At 37.5% G+C, this 20,975-nt stretch overlaps 1 protein-coding gene across 2 annotated transcripts; it reads right to left on the reverse strand.

Moving 5' to 3' along the window:
* LOC149845154 (uncharacterized) lies at nucleotides 1-19,252 on the reverse strand. Of its 2 annotated transcripts, none has more exons than XM_089995563.1 (4): nucleotides 19,174-19,252; nucleotides 18,337-18,583; nucleotides 1,069-1,161; nucleotides 1-933 (listed from the first exon to the last, which is right to left on the reverse strand). In XM_089995563.1, exons 2-4 carry the CDS (start codon nucleotides 18,456-18,458, stop codon nucleotides 396-398), a joined length of 753 nt encoding a protein of 250 aa, XP_089851689.1. In that variant the 5' UTR covers nucleotides 18,459-18,583; nucleotides 19,174-19,252; the 3' UTR covers nucleotides 1-395. The 2 variants fall into 2 exon arrangements, with proteins under 2 accessions (XP_089851689.1, XP_089851690.1); XM_089995564.1 differs by having other exon boundaries at nucleotides 18,337-18,628; nucleotides 19,174-19,231.
* Between the last annotated feature and the right edge of the window lie 1,723 nt (nucleotides 19,253-20,975).

Here is a 20,975-nt window from a genome sequence, read left to right on the forward strand (position 1 = left end):
TTTTGCAAAAACAAAATTAAATCTTTGAAATAAATCCATAGAGGGACAACTCCCGTTTTTGGAGCCGCTCCACAGCAGTTCTTTGGTGCTGCAAAAATGGCACCCTTTTCTGCAGAACGTGTTCCATCTTTATATCATGCAAACAGTCTTAAAAATAAAGCCAAACAAAAAGGGGAAAAAGAGAACATGAAAGGAGAAACAGCAAAAGAAAAGTCACAAAAGTAGAAACAAAATTACCAAGATCCCAAAGGATATAGTTTCATCCTCAACATTTCCAAATATGAGAAAATGGGTCTGCAAGGATAAATCAGCGAAAGCTAGATCACTACTAACAACACATGTCCGGACATATGTAATCCCGGTTTTGCCTCCAACACACTGCAAGGTATATGATATTAGTACCTTCTAGGACCACGATCAATGAACCTACCAGATGGGCACTCAAATGCCATATGTCCACGGCCTCCACAGTTGTGACATATCATCATAGGACCCATGCAATCCCGACTCATATGACCTACCTGATTATAGTTTCTGCATATCACATCCCGGTAAGAACTGCTTCGTCCCATGCCACCACCTCTATCTCCTATCACCTGAAACTTGGGGCATCGCCTTGCAACATGGCCAACAACATTGCACAAGTTGCACACTGGCTCATTAGGGCAGTCACGTGCCAAATGCCCTGTCTTCCGGCAATTGTTGCAGGCCTTCTCATTCGTACAGTCAGCGGCAATGTGCCCTTGCTTGTAACAGTTGTTACAGAGCCTCAGGTCACCAGGCGGCAATGGTGGTGCAGGACAGGCTCTGGCAAGGTGGCCTACTTTCCCACAAGTATGGCAGATGGCTTCATTGGAGCATTGGCTTGCCACATGGCCCGGTTCCCTACAATTCCAGCAGAGAGACTTGGTACTGCATTCAGAAGCGATGTGCCTGGACAAAATATATCAAATGTATTTGTGATGCCTGGAAAAATCATGTTTGGAACTTTTGCTAAGAAAATGGAAGATTACAAGGGGAAAGGAAAATAGAATTCTAGTAATAATCCAAGTCAGCTGTTTCTTTTACCCAGGAAGACCACAGTTGTTGCAGACAGAGACATTAGGGCACTCTCTTGCATAATGTCCAGGACGTTTACAGTTCTTGCACAAATCATTCATTCTGCAAAATGTCACACAAGATGGTATAATGTTCCACAAGGCAATGCTAAATGACAACCAAATATGAAAAACTAAAATGATGAAATGGACCTGTAAACCAATGTAGGATAAAGTGATTATGTTACACTCTTTAAACATAAGATATTTCACAAGAATATGGTAGATATATTTCACAAGAACCTAGGCACACTTCCATGAGCAACCTCTGATGCGAAGTCCTGAACTACAGAAAATAAAGGTATAGAACTGTTGAAAACTGGCTAGGATAACTCACTGTTCAATTGGTGGAAAAAGTTCACAATAGCATGATATATGGATTTGTTACCAATTGAAGTTCTTGAGCAAATAAAAGATTAGCTTTTTTCAGAAGACTACATATGACACAAGGGGAAAAATCATCATTTGCAGCATTACCATCTTATTGAGAGATCTGTAATATTGTGCTTTTTGTTTATTTATTATGTAGTATCTTGTTGTATGGCATGTCTGTGATCATTATAAACCTATGTATTAAACCCTTCTAGACTATGTAGTCAAAAGTGTCAACTAGGCACTAAGGGACCTAGGAATCCGACAGATTCCTAGGTTTAAAAAAAAAGGGCCCTATTTTTTTTTACTAGAGGCCGACTAGCACCTAGTTGGTGCCTAACTTGCCCCAGCGCCTAGGTGCAAGGGCAAGAAAGCCTTTTTTTTAATATTAAAACACGAGAGGGAGAGGAAAGGGTTATAAAACCCTTCCCCTCTTACTCTTCGTTCGATCTCTCTTCTCTCTCGCTCTATGCTCTCTCGATCTTCTCTCTTGCTCTCTCGATCTCTCCTCTTTCGCTCACTCTCGCAATCGTAGGCTCGCAGGTCGCGGTGTCACCCTCTGTTGTCACCCTCATCCGACCTCTGTCGTCGCCATCGTGCGCCCTCTGCCATCGCCCTTAGGTATGCATGCTTTTCCTCCCCTCTTCTTCTTCTCCTCTCTCTGTCTTTCTTTCTTTCTCTCTCCCGACTCATTTTCTTCTTCACACCCTTCCTCCACCTCTCTTCTTCTTTTCTTCTTTTTTTTTCTTCATTTTTCTTCTTTTTTTTTCCTCTTTGTCTTTCTTTCTCTCTCCCTGACTCTTCTTCTTCTTCACACCCTTCCTCCGCCTCTCTTCTTTTTTTTTTCTTCTTCTTCTTCTCTTCCCCTTCATCCGCCTCTTCTTCTTTTGTGTGTAACAAATGACAGTGGAAAACTCACTCGCATATAAATCACTGTGAAAACAAAAAAACCATAGCATAATGACATTCAAAGACAACCACAAAGCACATAGAACTTCAACCAAAGAGGCGGATTTGATATTTCTGATTCCCTTAATATCACTGCCTGTTATTAGCATATCATCAACATATAACAACAAAATTACAATTCCTGCATCAGACTTTTTGACAAAAAGAGCAGTATCAGTATAACAAGAATTGAATCCAGTTTCAACCATTACTTTATTAAATCGATCGTACCAAGCCTTTGGGGCTTGCTTTAAACCATACAAGGCTTTTCTAAGTCGAAGAACTTTACCCTTTGGTATATCCATGCCAGGAGGGCCTCCATGTAGACTTCTTCGTTTAGGTCCCCATTTAGAAAAGCATTTTTAACGTCCATTTGATATATGTTCCTTTTTTTAATTGATACAGTAGTGATTAAACATCTCACAGTGACCATTCTTGCCACATGAGCAAAGGTTTCTTCGTAATCAATACCATATTCTAAGCTATAACCTTTTGCTACTAGCGGGGCCTTATATCTTTCAAGAGTACCATCACTCTTGGTCTTAACCTTAAAAGACTCATCTACATCCTATTGTCTTTTTTCCTTCTGGAAGATTTTGAAATTCCCAAGTTTTGGCTCTGTTAAAGGCACTAAGTTCATTATCCATTGCATCTCTCCATTCTAATTTTTCTTGAGCTTCTTCGAAGTTTCTGGGTTCTTCATACGAGTAAATGGCACTAAGGCAAGCCCTATGTTTTAGGGAAAAATATCCATAGGATATAAATCTGCAAGGATTTCTCCTAGGTCTTTCAGTTCTTCGTAAGTTGCTATCTTGAGAGGGCTCACTAAAATCACTATATCTTTCCATCGCACTTTTGAACGTATTTCTATCTCTATGTGAATAAGTAATTGGTTCATTTACGGCTTCTTCTACCAGTTGAACAGACAGAGGAGCTTCATTATCAATGTTCTCATTATTTGTGTCATCATCACTAAAGAAATCTTCATTCCTATTTAGTAATTCAAATAAAAAAGAGTAATCAGCATTATTGGGGAGTGTTGTGTTTTTCTCAAAGCCACTTTCATTTTCCAAAAAGGTGACATTTTTTAGATGTACAGTTTATCATTTTGAAGGTTATAACACCAAAAGCCTTTTTGTGTTTCTGAATAACCAAGAAAAGCACAGGGAATGACTTTAGGAGATAACTTATCATTTTTATCAGTGAGAACAAAACATTTGTAGCTAAAAAATCGTAATCTATTATAATCGGGTTCTTTTTTACATAAAGCTTCAAAAGGAGATATTTGGCTTAAATTTTTAGATGGAAGACGATTTATTAGATAGACAGAGGCCAGGGCAGCTTCGGCCCAAAATCTTTTTGGAATCTTTTGAGAAATAAGTAGAGTCCTTATAGTTTCAATAATATGTCTGTGTTTTCGTTCAGCTAAGCCGTTTTGTTGAGAAGTTTAGGGACAAGACCTTTGATGAATGATCTCATTACTCTCTATATAGCTTTTAAAATCATTTGAGAGAAATTCACCGCTGAATCTGTTCTAAAGATTTGTAACTTCCTATTCAATTGGGTTTCTATCATTACATGAAAATTCTTAAAAGTGGAAAAGACATCATGCTTATGTTTTAGAAAGTATATCCAACTGTATCTTGAATAGTCATCAACATAAATAACATAATATGAAAGTATATCCAACAGTTTGCCATTGCGGTTGAAGGGAAAGTTTTATAGGACGACAATTAGGCCCGCTTTACTATATGGTACGGAATGTTGGGCTGCCAAGAGACATCATATTCAAAAAATGAGTGTAGCTAAGATGCGTATGCTTAGATAGATGTGTGGAAATACAATAAAAGATAAGATTCGGAACGAAGAGATACGTAAGAAGGTAGGTGTTGCACCCATTGAAAATAAGATGAGAGAGAATCGTTTACGGTGGTTTGGACATATTCGGCGAAGGCCTAATGATGCTCCAGTTAGAAGGATGGAGAAATGGGAAAATATATTAGTTAAAAGAGGTCGGGGTAGGCCTAGGAAGACTTGTATGGAGATGATAGGAAAGGATATGAATGCTTTGAACCTCACCGAGGACATGGCATTGGATAGAAATGATTGGAGGAGAAGGATTCATGTGGAAGACCCAGAATGATTTTCTTTTTTGGTTCATATCGCCGACCCCAATTGTTTTGGGATGAAGGCATAGTTGTTGTTGTTGTTGTTGAAAAACCTCCCATAGAAACTACAGGTGCGGGTCTTCATACATCCGAATGCACAATTTCAAAAGGTTTGGTTGAAAACATAGATCTTGAACCAAAAGGTAAGCTTCTCATTTTTCCCAGAATACAATTACAACTGAAATTTTCTTTACATAATGTTTTAGCAAAATAAATATGAGAAAGCTTGTCAATACTTGGATGCCCAAGGCGTTTATGCCAAACATTTATATCTTTATGTTGGATAATATTACAAAAAGAAGTTTTTGGAATTTGAAGAGGTTTCATGAAATAGAGGTCACCCTTCTTAGAGCCTTCCCCAATCAACTTCACGGACCGGCGATCCTGTATCCAACATTTATGTAATGAGAATTTTATATCACATCCATGATCCGAAAGTTGAGAGACGAAAAGCAAGTTCAAACTTAATTTTGAAATAAATTTAATTTTAGGAACAAAAAAATCTTGTTTTTCAAAGTCTCCAATTCCTTCAATTTCAAGAGAAGCCCCATCCACAGTAGAAACAAAGGATGGTGAGAGGTTTTTAGAATAATTGGTCAGTGTAAAAGCATTTGAAGTTATATGAAAGGATGCACCCGAGTCTAATAGCCTACAGAATTTTACCTGGAGGAGAGAAAGAGGACGCAGCGGCTCCAGATATTTGATCCCTTGAGAAGTGGTTGAAGAGCTTCAATAATTTGATTTAGAGATAGATTGGCATTGTCGGAGGTAGACGACTTCTCCTCTTGGAAAGTTGTCGACATTGCCACCATCTTTTTCCATTTGGGACATACGGGTTTTATGTGTCCGGTAGGGGTGGCAAAACCTGACACGACCCGCCAACCCGCCTCTTAGGCGGGTTCGGGTTGGGCTTAAGCCAACCCGTTTAATAAACGGGTCGACCCGCCTAACCCGTTTATTAAACGGGTCGGGTTCGGGTTGGGGGTATGCCAACCCGCCAACCCGGCTGACCCGTTTAATAAACGGGTTAGGCGGGCGGGTCAACCCGCCAACCCGACACGCTGACCCGCCAACCTGACCTGCCAACTTGTCTGCCAACCCGACCCACCAACCTGACCCGCCCACCAATCCAACCCGCCAACCCATTTTCCCGACCCAACCCATTTATTAAACGGGTTGGCGGGTCATGTCAGGTTACCCGTTTATTAAATGGGTCGGGTTAGTGTTTGCCAGAGCCGACCCGTTTAATAAACGGGTCGGGTTCGGGTTGAGGTATGCTGACACGCCAACCCGCTAACCCGACCCGATTGCCACCCCTAGTGTCCGGGTTCTTTACAAAAAATGACACGATTTTACTGTAGTCTCTTCTTCCATATTGTCCATTATTTTCTCTTCCTCCTTGATTCTTGTTGAAGTGGGGAGGTTTATAAGGTTTGACATTGCTCCCCAGTCTAGATACAGCGTAAGCTCCCTCATCTTCGTTTTTAGAGGGGACGGCCAACACATTTTGATTGGTTTTAATCATTCCCAATCTGGTTTCTTCTCCACTTAATTTGGTAAGAACATCTTCTAAAGGTGGAGAAGAAAAAGAAGATAAAAGAGAGGATCTAGACTGTTTGAACTCAGGTCTAAGCCCATTTAAGAAATTAAAAAAGTGATCCTATTCAAGTTGTTTTTGCCTCAATTCGATTGCCTCTTCACTCCATTTAGGCTCAAGGAGAGCAAGTTCATCCCAAATAGCCGATAATTCGGCAAAATATTCTCTAACCGACATCTCTCCTTAATGAAGAGTTAAAGCCTTCCTTTGAAGGTAATATTTATGGGACAAGTCTCTTGACGTATACATTCGTTCAAGATACTCCCATACTTGATAAGCTTTCTTGAATTTCAATATATTGGCATTAATCTTTGTTTTCACCGAAGAGAAAAACCACGAAAGAATTTTGTAGTTCTTCATCTCCCATTCTTCATGCTTTTATTGTATTCCTCAAAAACTTTTTTTCTTTCTTCTCCGTCAAGAACCTTAATATCCCCTTTCTCAAAGATAGTGATTTTAGGTTCAGGTTCGGGAATAGTTCCTTGAACATATCCCCAAAGACCCTTACCTTTGATATGAACCTCCATATTCCCGGCCCATACATGGTAATTAGATCCATTTAATTTGAAACCAAGAGAGAAGTGAGAGTCCTTTTCGCCCATTAAAGAGAAGAGATGTGTACCACAAGGAGATAAAGTCCTACTCGATGTAGGATGCTTCTAAAATATTGAATGAAGAAACTAGTCTTTACCCCGATCACCAAAACTTGACGGCATGCTTTTCGAGGCACCCAATAGAGAGAACAAAATACACTATCTTCTTTTCTCCCAACCTTGCTCTGATACCATGTAAAAATATCTTCAAAGATGTGCACTACAAGCACAAACTCCACAAGGGGATACATGTACAAAGACACACAAAAAACACTTGAACAAAAGTACGCAAAGGTATAAAGAGAACACTTGAAATGCAAAAGATTGAATCTATTGAGCAAAGGTGAGCACAAAGGCTCCCACAAGAATGAATACAATAGTGGGGATATACCCCTATTTATAATACAAAAGGAGACCAAAAGGAGGGGCTCCTACTAGACGTTGGAGCCCCTCCAACGGTTAGAAATCTAACCGTTGGAGGGGGGTCCAACGACTCCAATGTCTCCCCCTCCTTTGACTTTTAATAAAAAAGGTAGAAAAGAAAAAGAGAAGAAAAAAGGAAGAAAGAAAAGAAAGAAAGAAAGAAAAGAAAAGAGAAAAGAGAAAAGAAGAAAAGTTACATGCACATTCACAATTGTGAATATGCGTAAAATGAGAAATGACAGAAATGCCCCTGGGGCTATATATATATATATATATATATATATATATATATATATATATATATATATATATATATATATATATATATATATATACATGAATTGATACAATTTAACAACACATAATCAGGAAGAATAAACATCTCTAAAACAGAAGAAATTATGGAAAAAATAACAAAAGAACAAGGAGAGCAAAGCAATCCTGTAGGTAGTAGTGATCGGAGAAAAAGGGAGACAAAACAAGTTGTGCATAAATGATTCTGGTCTTTATATGATAACTTGCATGCCCTGTTTTACACTTTTTCATGTTTATACTTTATAGTTGTCATAAGTTGAGTAACAAATATGGAAAGCAAGGAATCAAAATCCAAACACATAGCAATGCCTTAGTAGTTTGTACAGATAATGACTTGAAACTATAATGAGCTACAGGCTGATTTCATGATCTAGTTTCATAAACATTCTTTTTTTTTCCAATATTAGATCTTTCGTTCTATCATGTTGCACCAGGTAACTGTAGATACCATGACTACTACCGAGGATTAAAAGAATATTTATAGAAAAAGTAACATCCTCTATCCAAAAGAAAGTTCCTTAGTTATCATCACTTTCTCCTGAAGTTTGCATGATCTATGTGAAATTGTTTTTTTACGTTCTCTTGAAGTTTGCAGTAATTTAGGTGCTTAAGATTATGTCATCACTTGGTTATGACACCTCTTTTTCCATTCCATTGAACTCCTTAGTGACTACTGTACACCAAACTTTTTTTTATCTTGGTGACAATATATAATAATAGTTAATTGTATATTATATACAAATGCAATATATATATATATATATATATGATTATGTGATTCTAATATATTTGTGGTTCTTTTAAAATTTGTTTTTTTTGTGCTAGAATAACCAATGGAGGGGCCATCATTAGCTAGTGCAAGCGCAAGTGCTTCTTCTACTTCAGCTGTTCAAAATCAAACATTCGAGAAATTTAAGAGGAATTCAAAGGACCCGACATGGGAGTGGGCTTTTTGCAAAGACAAGAGCGATATGAATTATGTGACATGTGAACTTTGTCTTGGAACATATTCTGGAGGGATATACAGAATTAAGCAACATCTACTTGGCATAGGAGGCAATTGTAAGGCATGTAGCATTTGTTGATTAACTTTATTTTAAGAATTCAGATTATGTTTAAATTGCATAACTTTTATTAAAATTAATTATTTGCTTGCTTATTCAATTCTTCTTAATTTTTTGGCAGGTTTTGTAATATAAGAGGTTTACTATGCAACTATGCTTCATGGTAGAGGTATTTAGTACTTTGTGCATTTGTTGATTCATTTTATGTTTGATACATCTTTGTTGTTGGTCTTAATAATATTTGTGCAGATTTTGTATAATAACATCATTAACATGTTTACTATGCTTGGCGATAGCAATATCTTATGCTTCATGAATTTGTTGTTGATTAATTTTATGTTGGATACATGTTCATTGTTAGTTTTAGCACTTTATTTTAAATTATTCGGTATTTGTTGATAGTTGCTTGTTTTGCTTATTCAATTGTTTTTAATATTTGGGCAGGCTTTATAATGTTTGACATGTTTTTTTTATCTTTAATTATTGGTGATTGGTTTTATGTTGCATACATGTTTGTTACTGATTTTAGCAGTTCATTTGCATATTTTTTACAACAACATCAACTACGCCTTCATCCCAAAACAATTGGGGTCGGCGATATGAACCAAAAAAGAAAATCATTCTGGGTCTTCCACATGAATCCTTCTCCTCCAATCATTTCTATCCAATGTCATGTCCTCGGTGAGGTTCAAAGCATTCATATCCTTTCCTATCATCTCCATCCAAGTCTTCTTAGGCCTACCCCGACCTCTTTTTACTAATATATTTTCTCATTTCTCCATCCTTCTAACTAGAGCATCATTAGGCCTTCGCCGAATATGTCCAAACCATCGTAAATGATTCTCTCTCATCTTATTTTCAATGGATGCAACGCCTACCTTCTTACGTATCTCCTCGTTTCGAATCTTATGTTTTATTGTATTTTCACACATCCATCTAAGCATATGCATCTCAGCTACACTCATTTTTTGAATATGATGTCTCTTGGCAGCCCAACATTCCGTACCATATAGTAAAGCGGGCCTAATTGTCGTCCTATAAAACTTTTCCTTCAACCACAATGGCATTCTACGATCGCACAACACTCCAGTTGCACTTTTCCATTTCATTCACCCAACCTTTATCCTATGATTTACATCTCCATCAGTTTCTCCATACTTTTGAATGATAGATCTCAAATATTTGAAACAGTCATCCACCAGTATTTCTTGATCACCAAGCTTCACTACACTCTCATCACTACTTTGTTGCTTACTAAACCGGCATTCTATATATTTTGTCTTACTCTTACTCAACTTATAAGGTATATAAGGTATATAAGGAGGTTTATGACAAGTTGGATACCAAAGAGGGCGAGAATGATATTTATAGGCTTGCAAAGATGAGAGATAGAAAATCGACGGATCTGGGTATGGTTAGATGTATCAAAGATGAAACGCAAAGGGTTTTAGTCAAAGATGAGGAGATTAAGGAGAGATGGAAAAATTATTTTGATAAGTTATTTAATGAAAGTCATGCTCAAGATCTTGGAGACTTGTCCATTCCTTTTCATGAGATGAATCGTGACTTCATGCGCAAGATTCAAAAGAAAGAAATTGCAGAGACTTTGAAGAAAATGAAATCAAGAAGGACAGTTGGCCCAGATGGTATACCTATCGAGGGTTGGAAATGCTTGGGAGAGAAAGGTTTAGAATGGTTGACAAATCTTTTTAACAAGATTTGGCAGACAAATAAGATGCCTAATGAGTGGAGGAAGAGCACTTTAGTGCCTCTATATAAGAATAAGGGTGATATACAAGATTGCACAAACTATCGTGGTATAAAACTCATGAGTCATACTATGAAACGTTGGGAGAGGGTGATTGAGTCTAGGTTGAGGAAGATTGTCATGATATCGGAGAATCAATTTGGTTTTATGCCTAGAAGATCAACTATAGAAGCTATACATCTTCTTAGACAACTTATTGAGAGAAATAGAGAGAGGAACAAAGATTTGCATATGGTTTTTATTGATTTGGAGAAGGCATACGATAGAGTACCTAGGGACGTTCTCTGGTGGACAATGATGAAGAAAGGTGTTTCTCTCAAGTACATTAGTATAATTAAAGATATGTATGAAGGAGTAGTAACCAATGTCCGCACTTGTGGAGGGGTGACAACCAATTTTCCTATAACGGTTGGGTTACATCAACGATCTGCTTTAAGCCCTTTCCTATTTGCTATAGTGATGGATGAGCTTACGAGATCAATTCAAGAAAATGTGTCGTGGTGCAATGTTGTTTGTTGATGATATTGTTTTGATTGATGAGTCTAGAACTGGGGTTAATGCTAAGTTAGAATTATGGAGACAGACATTGGAAGCAAGAGGTTTTAAGTTGAGTAAGAGTAAGACAGAATACATGGAATGTCGGTTTAGTAAGCAACGAAGTAGTGATGGGAGTGTAGTGAAGCTTGGTGAGCAAGAAATATCGGTGGATGATTGTTTCAAATATTTGGGATCTATCATTCAAAAGTATGGAGAAATTGATGGAGATGTAAATTATAGGATAAAGGTTGGGTGGATGAAATGGAAAAGTGCAATTGGAGTATTGTGCGATCGTAGAATGCCATTGCGGTTGAAGGGAAAGTTTTATAGGACGACTATTAGGCCCGCTTTACTATATGGTACGGAATGTTGGGCTGCCAAGAGACATCATATTCAAAAAATGAGTGTAGCTGAAATGTGTATACTGAGATGGATGTATGGAAATACAATAAAAGATAAGATTCAGAACGAGGAGATACGTAAGAAGGTAGGCGTTGCACCCATTGAAAATAAGATGAGAGAGAATCGTTTATGGTGGTTTGGACATATTCGGCGAAGGCCTAATGATGCTCCAGTTAGAAGGATGGAGAAATGGGAAAATATATTAGTTAAAAGAGGTCGGGGTAGGCCTAGGAAGACATGGATGGAGGTGATAGGAAAGGATATGAATGCTTTGAACCTCACCGAAGACATGGCATTGGATAGAAATGATTGGAGGAGAAGGATTCATGTGAAAGACCCAGAATGATTTTCTTTTTTGGTTCATATCGCTGACCCCAATTGTTTTGGGATGAAGGCGTAGTTGTTGTTGTTGTACTCTTACTCAACTTAAAACCTCTTGCTTCTAATGTCTGTCTCCATAATTCTAACTTAGCATTAACCCCAGCTCTAGACTCATCAATCAAAACAATATCATCAACAAACAACATACACCACGGCACATTTGCATATTTTTTATTTTTTTAATTAAGGTACCGACTAGTCCGCCTAGACCTGCCTAGCCTCCGACTAATCTTTTTAGGAGTCCACCTACTAGGCACCGCCTAGCGCTTTTGACTACATAGCTTCTAGGGTTGTTTTTCCTATTAATGAGAAAGTTAATAGAGCAGCCCCTCTCCATCACTGCCAAGTTCCGCTCTTCTCTTCCATTTTACAGCAGCAAAAAACCAGATTTACAGGGAATCAGGGCAATACCAGGTTCAATCCTCATTAGACCACCTATACCATCCTCTTTGCTTCTTGATGTTTTTTCATTCTTTCCTATAAACAGCCTTTGGGTCAGTGAAACACTGAAACGTTCTCTTTTGAATCCTAAAAAAGGTTGTTGAACCACACTACATTTTACAAAAATTTTAAAATGCTGTATTTATTTATAAACAAACTGAGAATAGAAACAAAATAATCTAATCATCATCCCCATGAAACAAATGTTTAGCCCTCAATAATAGATTTTTCAGACCATAATCTGCCTGGTGGACCAAGTTCCTTATTCTGGCCTACTTGCATCACACAATCTTGTGTCAAGATCTCTAAAGACTCATGTAACTTCATAAAATTACCATAAATCCACTGTCACAATGTCCATGTCCAATCCAGAGCAGATAGTACAACTCCACAAGCTAGCAAATATACTACCCTGAAGGATGGTTGAGAGAAAACTCGTCAGATTGCATAAGAATAACCTATGTAGACACAGCAAAAGTAAAAAAAGAATAAATAAATAGTCTAGCAAGGAATTATTAAATCATACAAACTCCGAATATATATATATATATATATCACTGTCACCGATATCGCTGATATTTTGAATATATCACGATATTTTCAAAATATCGCGATATTTTTGAGTTTTTTTAAGTTTGCATTTCCTATGTTTTTGTTTTTGTTTTTGTTTTTATATTTTAAAACCCTTTAAGCATGTTTCTTTATATTTTTGAAATAAAAATAATACAAAACTTATCATTTTTTTAGGTTTTTTGTTGTTATTTATATTTTTCATTTTTTTAAATTCTTGAGATTTATCAACTTTTGAAAATCTCTCTGAGAAATACCCCTGCCGAGAAATTACCTTTAACTATACAGGTGACTGATATATATATATATATATGGAAGGGTGACCACCCAACCAAAGGAAGGTCCAAAATCTACCGCCTATGATGATCAAATGGCTCCCGTTCTCTAATGTTTGAGTGATTCATCAATCGGGCCTTATATATTTGTTTTTTATAATTTATTTAGTAAGAAAAATGTTTGACACAGACTTTACGACATCTAGACATGTTTTTTGGAAAGTGAAAAATCGATGGCTCATAATGCATTTAAAACTTTTACAATACAAAGTATTGTGGGCTGTTGATTTTGTACTGCTTTCCAAAACACATCTAAATACTAAAAATTCATAATCTAAAACATGTCACTTACTAAAAAATAATAAAAATCCAATGTGTAAAGTCCGATTGATGAAAAACTCGATCGTTAGAGAATGAACACCGTTGATCAACATCGGTTGTAGATTTTGGACCTTTCTTTGGTTGGACAGTCCCTATATATATATATATATATATATATATCTTCTTAGACAACTTATTGAGAGAAATAGAGAGAGGAACAAAGATTTGCATATGGTTTTTATTGATTTGGAGAAGGCATATGATAGAGTACCTAGGGACGTTCTCTGGTGGACAATGATGAAGAAAAGTGTTTCTCTCAAGTACATTAGTATAATTAAAGATATGTATGAAGGAGTAGTAACCAATGTCCGCACTTGTGGAGGGGTGACTGTTAAAATATGTATATATATATATATATATACATATACTTATATATATACATTCGTATATATATAAGTATATATATACATATATGTATATATATACATTTTCCATTTTATTGAAATACCCGATAGGGGTATTCTTGTAAAACCACAATGTAACTTTTCTTTTTTACTTTTTCCTTTTTCTCCTTTTTCTTTTTCCTTTTTTTATTTTCTCCTTTTTGTAAGACCACAAGGGCCCCACACTTGTAGTCGTTGGGGCCCCAACGGTCAGATTTATGACCGTTGGGGCTCCCAACGACTACATGGGAGCCCCTTGTGGTCCCTTCCTTGAGTCTCCCTCCTCTATAAATAGAGGAGGTATTCTCCTCTTGTATGCATTGGGTTTTTTACCCTTCTCTTCCTTTTTTCAATAAATCCAACTTATGACTTTAGGTCATTTTCTACTTTTAAGAGTTTTGTGTGTGCACTGTTAGTGTTTGTGTTCTTGGCTCTTGAAGTCACTCTTAAAGAGTGCTTTTTACTCCATTGGTGCTTCCGCCTCTTTTCATTACAGTGACAACCAATTTTCCTATAACGGTTGGGTTATATCAAGGATCTACTTTAAGCCCTTTCCTATTTGCTATAGTGATGGATGAGCTTACAAGATCAATTCAAGAAAATGTGCCATGGTGTATGTTGTTTGCTGATGATATTGTTTTGATTGATGAGTCTAGAGTTGGGGTTAATGCTAAGTTAGAATTATAGAGACAGAAATTGGAAGCAAGAGGTTTTAAGTTGAGTAAGAGTAAGACAGAATACATGGAATGTCGGGTTAGTAAGCAACGAAGTAGTGATGGGAGTGTAGTGAAGCTTGGTGAGCAAGAAATACCGGTGGATGATTGTTTCAAATATTTGGGATCGATCATTCAAAAGTATGAAGAAATTGATGGAGATGTAAATCATACGATAAAGGTTGGGTGGATGAAATGGAAGAGTGCAACTGGAGTGTTGTGCGATCGTAGAATGTCATTGCGGTTGAAGGAAAAGTTTTATAGGATGACTATTAGGCCCGCTTTACTATATGGTATGGAATGTTGGGCTGCCAAGAGACAGCATATTCAAAAGATGAGTGTAGATGAGATACGTATGTTGAGATGGATGTGTGAAAATATAATAAAAGATAAGATTCAGAACGAGGAGATACGTAAGAAGGTAAGCGTTGCACCCATTGAAAATAAGATGAGAGAGAATCGTTTACGATGGTTTGGACATATTCGGCGAAGGCCTAATGACGCTCCAGTTAGAAGGATAGAGAAATGGGAAAATGTATTAGTTAAAAGAGGTTAGGGTAGGCCTAGGAAGACATGGATGGAGGTGATAGGAAAGGATATGAATGCTTTGAACCTCACCGAGGACATGGCATTGGATAAAAATGATTGGAGGAGAAGGATTCATGTGGAAGACCCAGAATGATTTTCTTTTTTGGTTCATATCGCCGACCCCAATTGTTTTGGGATGAAGGCGTAGTTGTTGTTGTTGTATATATATATGTCACATGGGTGTGGGGGTGCGGCACTTTCAAAAAGCTTGGGTGCGGGGGTGTGGCAAAAATATAAAAAATTATATATATATATAAAGTCCAAAAGTTGGACATAAATGACCCTGAGTGCGTTGACTGCACCCAAGGTCAGGTTGACCGCATCGGGTCAGGGTGCGGCACCTAGTTGAAGAGTCCCTGTGATATATATATATATATATATATATATATATATATATATATATATATATATATATATATATATATATATATATATATACTAGCCTGGTATGAAGTCACACTAACTACCAGAGAATTAGAGATGGTTGAGAGATGAGTCTTTGGATTGCACAAGAATCTTTCCATATATAGATAAGGCAAAACCAAACAAGTCAAAAATGGAAACCTAGCAAGAAATTCTCAAATGTAGCAACTCTCAATAAAATACCATGACTATTTTCTCCGATGATGCCGAAAAGAAGTTGTTGAATCGCATTCTTCATTTTACAAATTTTTATAATAAACAGGCTTCAGAATATAAAGAAAACAATACCATCATCGTCCCCATGAAATAAACATTAGCCCTTGAAGAAAGATTTTTCATGGACCAATAGATCTGATTAGTGGACCAAGTTCTTTATTCTGGCTTACTTGCATCAAACAATCTTGTATTAAGATCTCTAAAGACTCGGGGCACTTCACATATTTAGCAAGAATATACTTTCGCAATGTACATGTCCAAAACACAGCAGCTAGAAAATCATGTGGTCATTACTTCTACCACAAGTATTTCTCTTAACTATGTACAGTTCACTCCACAGGATTCATCCTTCAGGGAAAGAAATTCATCAAACTTCTCCAGTCCGTTAGTACGCATTTTACGTCAAATTTTCAGTACTACTCCACAAGCTAACAAATATACTAGCCTTGAAGATGAAGTCATACTAACTAATAAAGATGGTTGAGAGACAGTTCTCCGAATCTCCATATTGCATGAGAATATATCAATATAGTCTATATAGACATGTAGACAAGCAAAACTAAAAGAATAAAAAAGAAAGTCCAGCAAAAATAAAAGAATAAAAAAAGAGAGTCTAGCAAGGAATTTCTAAACCATAGCAACACAAAATATACCAGACCACGATGAAATCACACTAACACAGATAAGTGACAGGCGAGTTTTCTGATTGGACAAGAATTTTGCCATATGCAGACCTTCCAATTTTAGAGTGGAGAGGGGTTGAATACATATGAGAAACAAGAGGAAGGTTCATATGTGTCATTCATGGAAGTCACCTTGGGCTCTATGACCAACACATGAGGCAGGCCCCTTGCTAGAAAGGGAGGAGATTCAAAGGAAGGTACCTTCATCCAATGAAGGCTGAAAACAAAATAGAGGTCCACAGACACAAACCAGTCTTGCCTCAAGGATTCACGTTAATGCTTCTAGGGTCTTAACTGAAGACAGCTGTGAGGTCAACAGCATGTTTCTAGAAGACTTTAGCCACAATTGATCTCGGAATGGGGAATAAAAGATCTGTTTAACTATGAAGACAGTTGTGAGGTCGAATTTTTAATATTTTTTGTGAAGCTTACGCTTTACGCTTCGAGGCTTACACGTCGCTTCATGAGCGGGTCTTATGCCTCGCTACACCTCAACGCTATTCACAACATTGCAAGGTGCCTAAGTTTGTGGACACTAGAATTACAAAGCTTCTCATAAAGTTCCTGTGGAACAAAAGGAATGGGGAGAGGCACTAACTCAAGTATCTGAAACCAAGTTATTATCCCCACAATTTAGGTAGCACTAGCATAAGAGCACCAAATAAGATCAATGAAGCATTCCCCCTTAAATGCTGTTAGCTGCTACATAAAGATGACAAATGATGGTAGAAACTTATCATACAAAAGTATGATCTATTGGGTTGTCCTTGAAGATGGGAAAAGAAGCCTGGTTGGAAGTTGGGCTCACAAATCTGGAGGGATTGGATACTGAACAAAATCATAATCAGACTAAAGAATGTCATTATGATTAATTTCTGAAATAATAAATGGCTGGGACTAACAACTTTGGCAGACAGATTCAAAGTCCTTAAGTGAATTACCAGAAACAAAAATATAAACTTGATGGACTGCTTTTCTGGGAAACGAAGAATTCCACAGATTTCAGAAGAAACCCACCCTCACAACAGCTTGAAGAATGGGAGGAACGGATGCATCCCATTAAGGATACTTTAATCTGACAAACTTGGAACACCTAAATTGATCGGTTGAAACCCAATCCACCATTCAAGTTCTTACAAGTGGTCAGGTCTGACTTTGCTTGACCTCATTTGGATGAGGCAGCAATGTTCACAACATATGCATATCAGAAATAAAAGTTTTTCAGTATTAAGACACATGAATAATTGTGGAGTTTACTTTTTGAAAGACATATTTTCATTGAAGTACTTTCACACACAAACATATATCCAGCCATACATTTTATACAACTACCTTACCATTATCTCCAATATTGCGCCCATTTTATTTGGCAAAATATTAGTCTTCTCTTTTTTTTCATAAATAAGTAAAGGAGAAGAAGAATAAGACGATCATGATGATAGGCAGACATGTTGGTCTTAATTACTATTGCAAAGCTACCCAATGTTCTGTATGCCGTACCTGGTTAACAAATTCAAAGTGCACTAAGCAAAGCCATAACGGGTTGTGTCCTCAAGCCATAAATATCGATGGATGCTTGAATTTAAGAAACATGAAATATTTAGTCCCACAAGAAAAGCATGTAAGCACCTACCACAACCAACTATAACATGCAAAGGTTAAGGATACCCCATGATTGATTTCCTCAAATATCACTAGAAATGTTAAGTGAAAATAGACCAACACATACAGGCTGAGAATACACAATGAATCAAATAAGTAGAACTTATCAAACGAAAAAATACAAGGGGTGCAGTGCAAGCCCTGTGTGTCGAAGTTGGATAACAACAATACCACGTAAAGTAAACCATATCGGAGTACTATTCTATGCCATTAAGCAGCGATTAGACAAACCACTAACATAGCAAAAAGAATCAACAGACAGTACGCCATCCAAATCCTAAACAAAATAAACAGCTTGACGCTAAATAGAGTTACGGGGGAAGGGAATTAAAGAACCTTGGTCCACGACGTTGGTCTGTCCTATAAGGAGCATCGCGATAGGAGTAGTGATCACTGGTGGTACGCCTGCGGTGAACTCTGGGAGAGGGGCTTCTGCTGCTTCTCGGGCTCTGGCTCATCTTCTCAAATGGTTCTCTTACCGAAGCCTCTTATCAAACAAACAGCAACAACCCCGACGATTCGATCACCACCAACACCAACACCAACACCGTCACCGCCTCCGCCACCACCAACACAGCCACTACTGCATTCAGAACCAACCACCCAAAACCACCTTCCATGAGTCCATCTTCATCACCCATCCCCCACAAACAACCCACCCACAACTTCAATAAGCAAGGCTCTTTGAATTCCACAAGTCATCACCCAAAAAGGAGGAAAGAAGAGAAACAAAAACTACCCCACGTACGCGTCCCACATACAGCCCCCCAACTCCAAACAAACACAAAACCAAACCCCAAAACCATCATTACCACCACCACAACCACCACGTTACAATACCCCCACCACCACTCCCACAAAAATAAATAACAAGAACAGCAATGAGAGAGAGAGATCTCCCTCTTCCCCATTACTCAAAACGGTCCAGTATTGCACGAATCGTTCACCCTTTAGAAAAATATATTAAATCCTAAAAGCGATTTGAGAGAGAGAGAAAGAATCGTTCAAAACATGCTTTCATCAAAACAAACTGTAACAAATGTGAGAAGAGCGCAGGATCGAGACAGGTCAAGCCAGTAATCAACCAACATTTTGCCTAAAACCCACGGAAGAAGCCGGAAGCAAGAGGAAATTGAGAGCGAGAGACAGAGAGAGAGAGAGAGAGAGCACGACCTGGATGATGGCCCGACCTTTGCTCGCCCCAACAATGAATGGAGGACACGAGAGAGAGAGAGAGATGCGCGGCTAACCCTCCTTCGCTCTCTTATAACCAAAAAATTAAAATTAAAATAATAATAAGTGCGGGGCTAAAAGCTAAAGAGTGCATATCTGGTCGGAGCAAGCACTGACGGTAAGCCGTCAGTGTTTGCTCTGATGCTGTTTATCCATGCGATGAACGGCGTCCCAAATACCATGGAAGAACTGTTTCTTCAGCCGTTTATTTTGAAAACCTTAGATGCCGTCCATCCATGGCATCGACGGCTCTGGAAATAAAAATGTGAGACCCATCTAGAAGGCGTAGAATCCATCCATGGTATTTGGGACGCCGTTGATCGCATGAATAAACAGCATCAGAGTAAGCACAGAAGGTAACCCGTCAGTGCTTTTCTGACCTGATACGCACTCGAGACTAAAAAGAGAGCGGATCGGGCAAAACGGTGGGTGACAACGTTAATGTAAAACAGCAATACAAAGCGTAGACACATATGGATGTAAACAGTACGGGTTTGGATTCGGTACCCAACCGAACCAAACCCGTTTATTCCAGTTTGGTAGGAAACTTAAGAACCCATTAATAATCGGATGCGGATTTGGTTTTTGCATTCAAATCCGAACCTGAATCCTACAAAACTTGGAACCCCATTAAGCTTAAATGTGTTTTAAAGTAGTCGTTTCTGGGTTTGGTTTTATCAAATTACATCTGAACCCAAACCCGATTAATTCAGAGTTGGTAATACCTAAACGTGCCCCGAGTCAGACCCGTTTACATCCCTATATGGTATAGACACAATCTCTCAGTCTTTAATTCCAAAAATAGTTGTGGGCCCCTACAGATAAAATGCAAAACGTGTCTTGGATAAAACTTAAAGTTGTGACCATATGATCACGATGTGTCATGTCCGAGGCCGCCCATCTCGTCTCCTTACCGTCTCTTTATACCAAACCTATACTGTAATGACCCCAACTCATCCACATGAAAAGTGACGTTTTTTTTAAACAATTACGAAAACCAAAACCCAAGGATTCGGGGTCTCACATACTTAATAACTTTCAAACCACAAGTGATCTTTATATTGAACCAACCAACGAATAACCTATTTTATTAATCAATAAATAAATGTCATAGAACAAAATTAAAAATAATGAATATAATTCAAAGCCACATTGTCAATAAGTATCCAAACTAGTCATGTGATCTCACATACTCTCTGTGGTAGTTATCCACGTCACTGAGCTTCAAGTCCTAAGAAAAACATTTGAATCACTAGGTAAGAACCAAAGATTTTTTGTACGAATTTCTCTAAAAATCCAAATAAATAAGAAATGAGCATAAATCAAATTTATGCAAAATATTCAGAGTAATATAAGAACAGCAATCTCATATTTCATTTATCATTCGAGCATCTAAAAGAAAGTATCATGCAATAACAATTTCTCACATGAAATAGAACAAGTAAGAATGCATGAACTACTGTAGAATAGTAAAGAAGCATGATTCAATGCACATGTATGAACAAATTATTAAGTTATTATCAGAGTTTTTCTTGCATGCATGTTCCTATTAAATGCACACAAGTTTTAGTTTCACTTTTTATTAAACTCTCAGATACTCAAAACAGGTACAATAATTCATGAAGATCAAGTTAGGTTTCTAGTTGCAGTTTAACACACAATTTGTATTTTATTACTGGGTTCTATAATTGTTCTTCAACTGATATCATGAATCAGCATCATCTATCAAAACATTAAAAATC

Source organism: Nuphar pumila, chromosome 2 (genome assembly GCF_984573655.1).
Source record: "Nuphar pumila chromosome 2, dmNupPumi1.hap1.1, whole genome shotgun sequence".
In the NCBI taxonomy this organism is placed as follows: domain Eukaryota; kingdom Viridiplantae; phylum Streptophyta; class Magnoliopsida; order Nymphaeales; family Nymphaeaceae; genus Nuphar; species Nuphar pumila.

Coding starts and splice junctions, on each gene's coding strand:
- LOC149845154 (XM_089995563.1), bottom strand. CDS start 18,458: ATGAGCCAGAGCCCGAGAAGCAGCAGAAGCCCCTCTCCCAGAGTTCAC. Junction 1,162..18,336: donor GACCAACGTCGTGGACCAAG/GTTCTTTAATTC, acceptor GACATTTTGCAG/AATGAATGATTTGTGCAAGA. Junction 934..1,068: donor AACAACTGTGGTCTTCCTGG/GTAAAAGAAACA, acceptor TATTTTGTCCAG/GCACATCGCTTCTGAATGCA.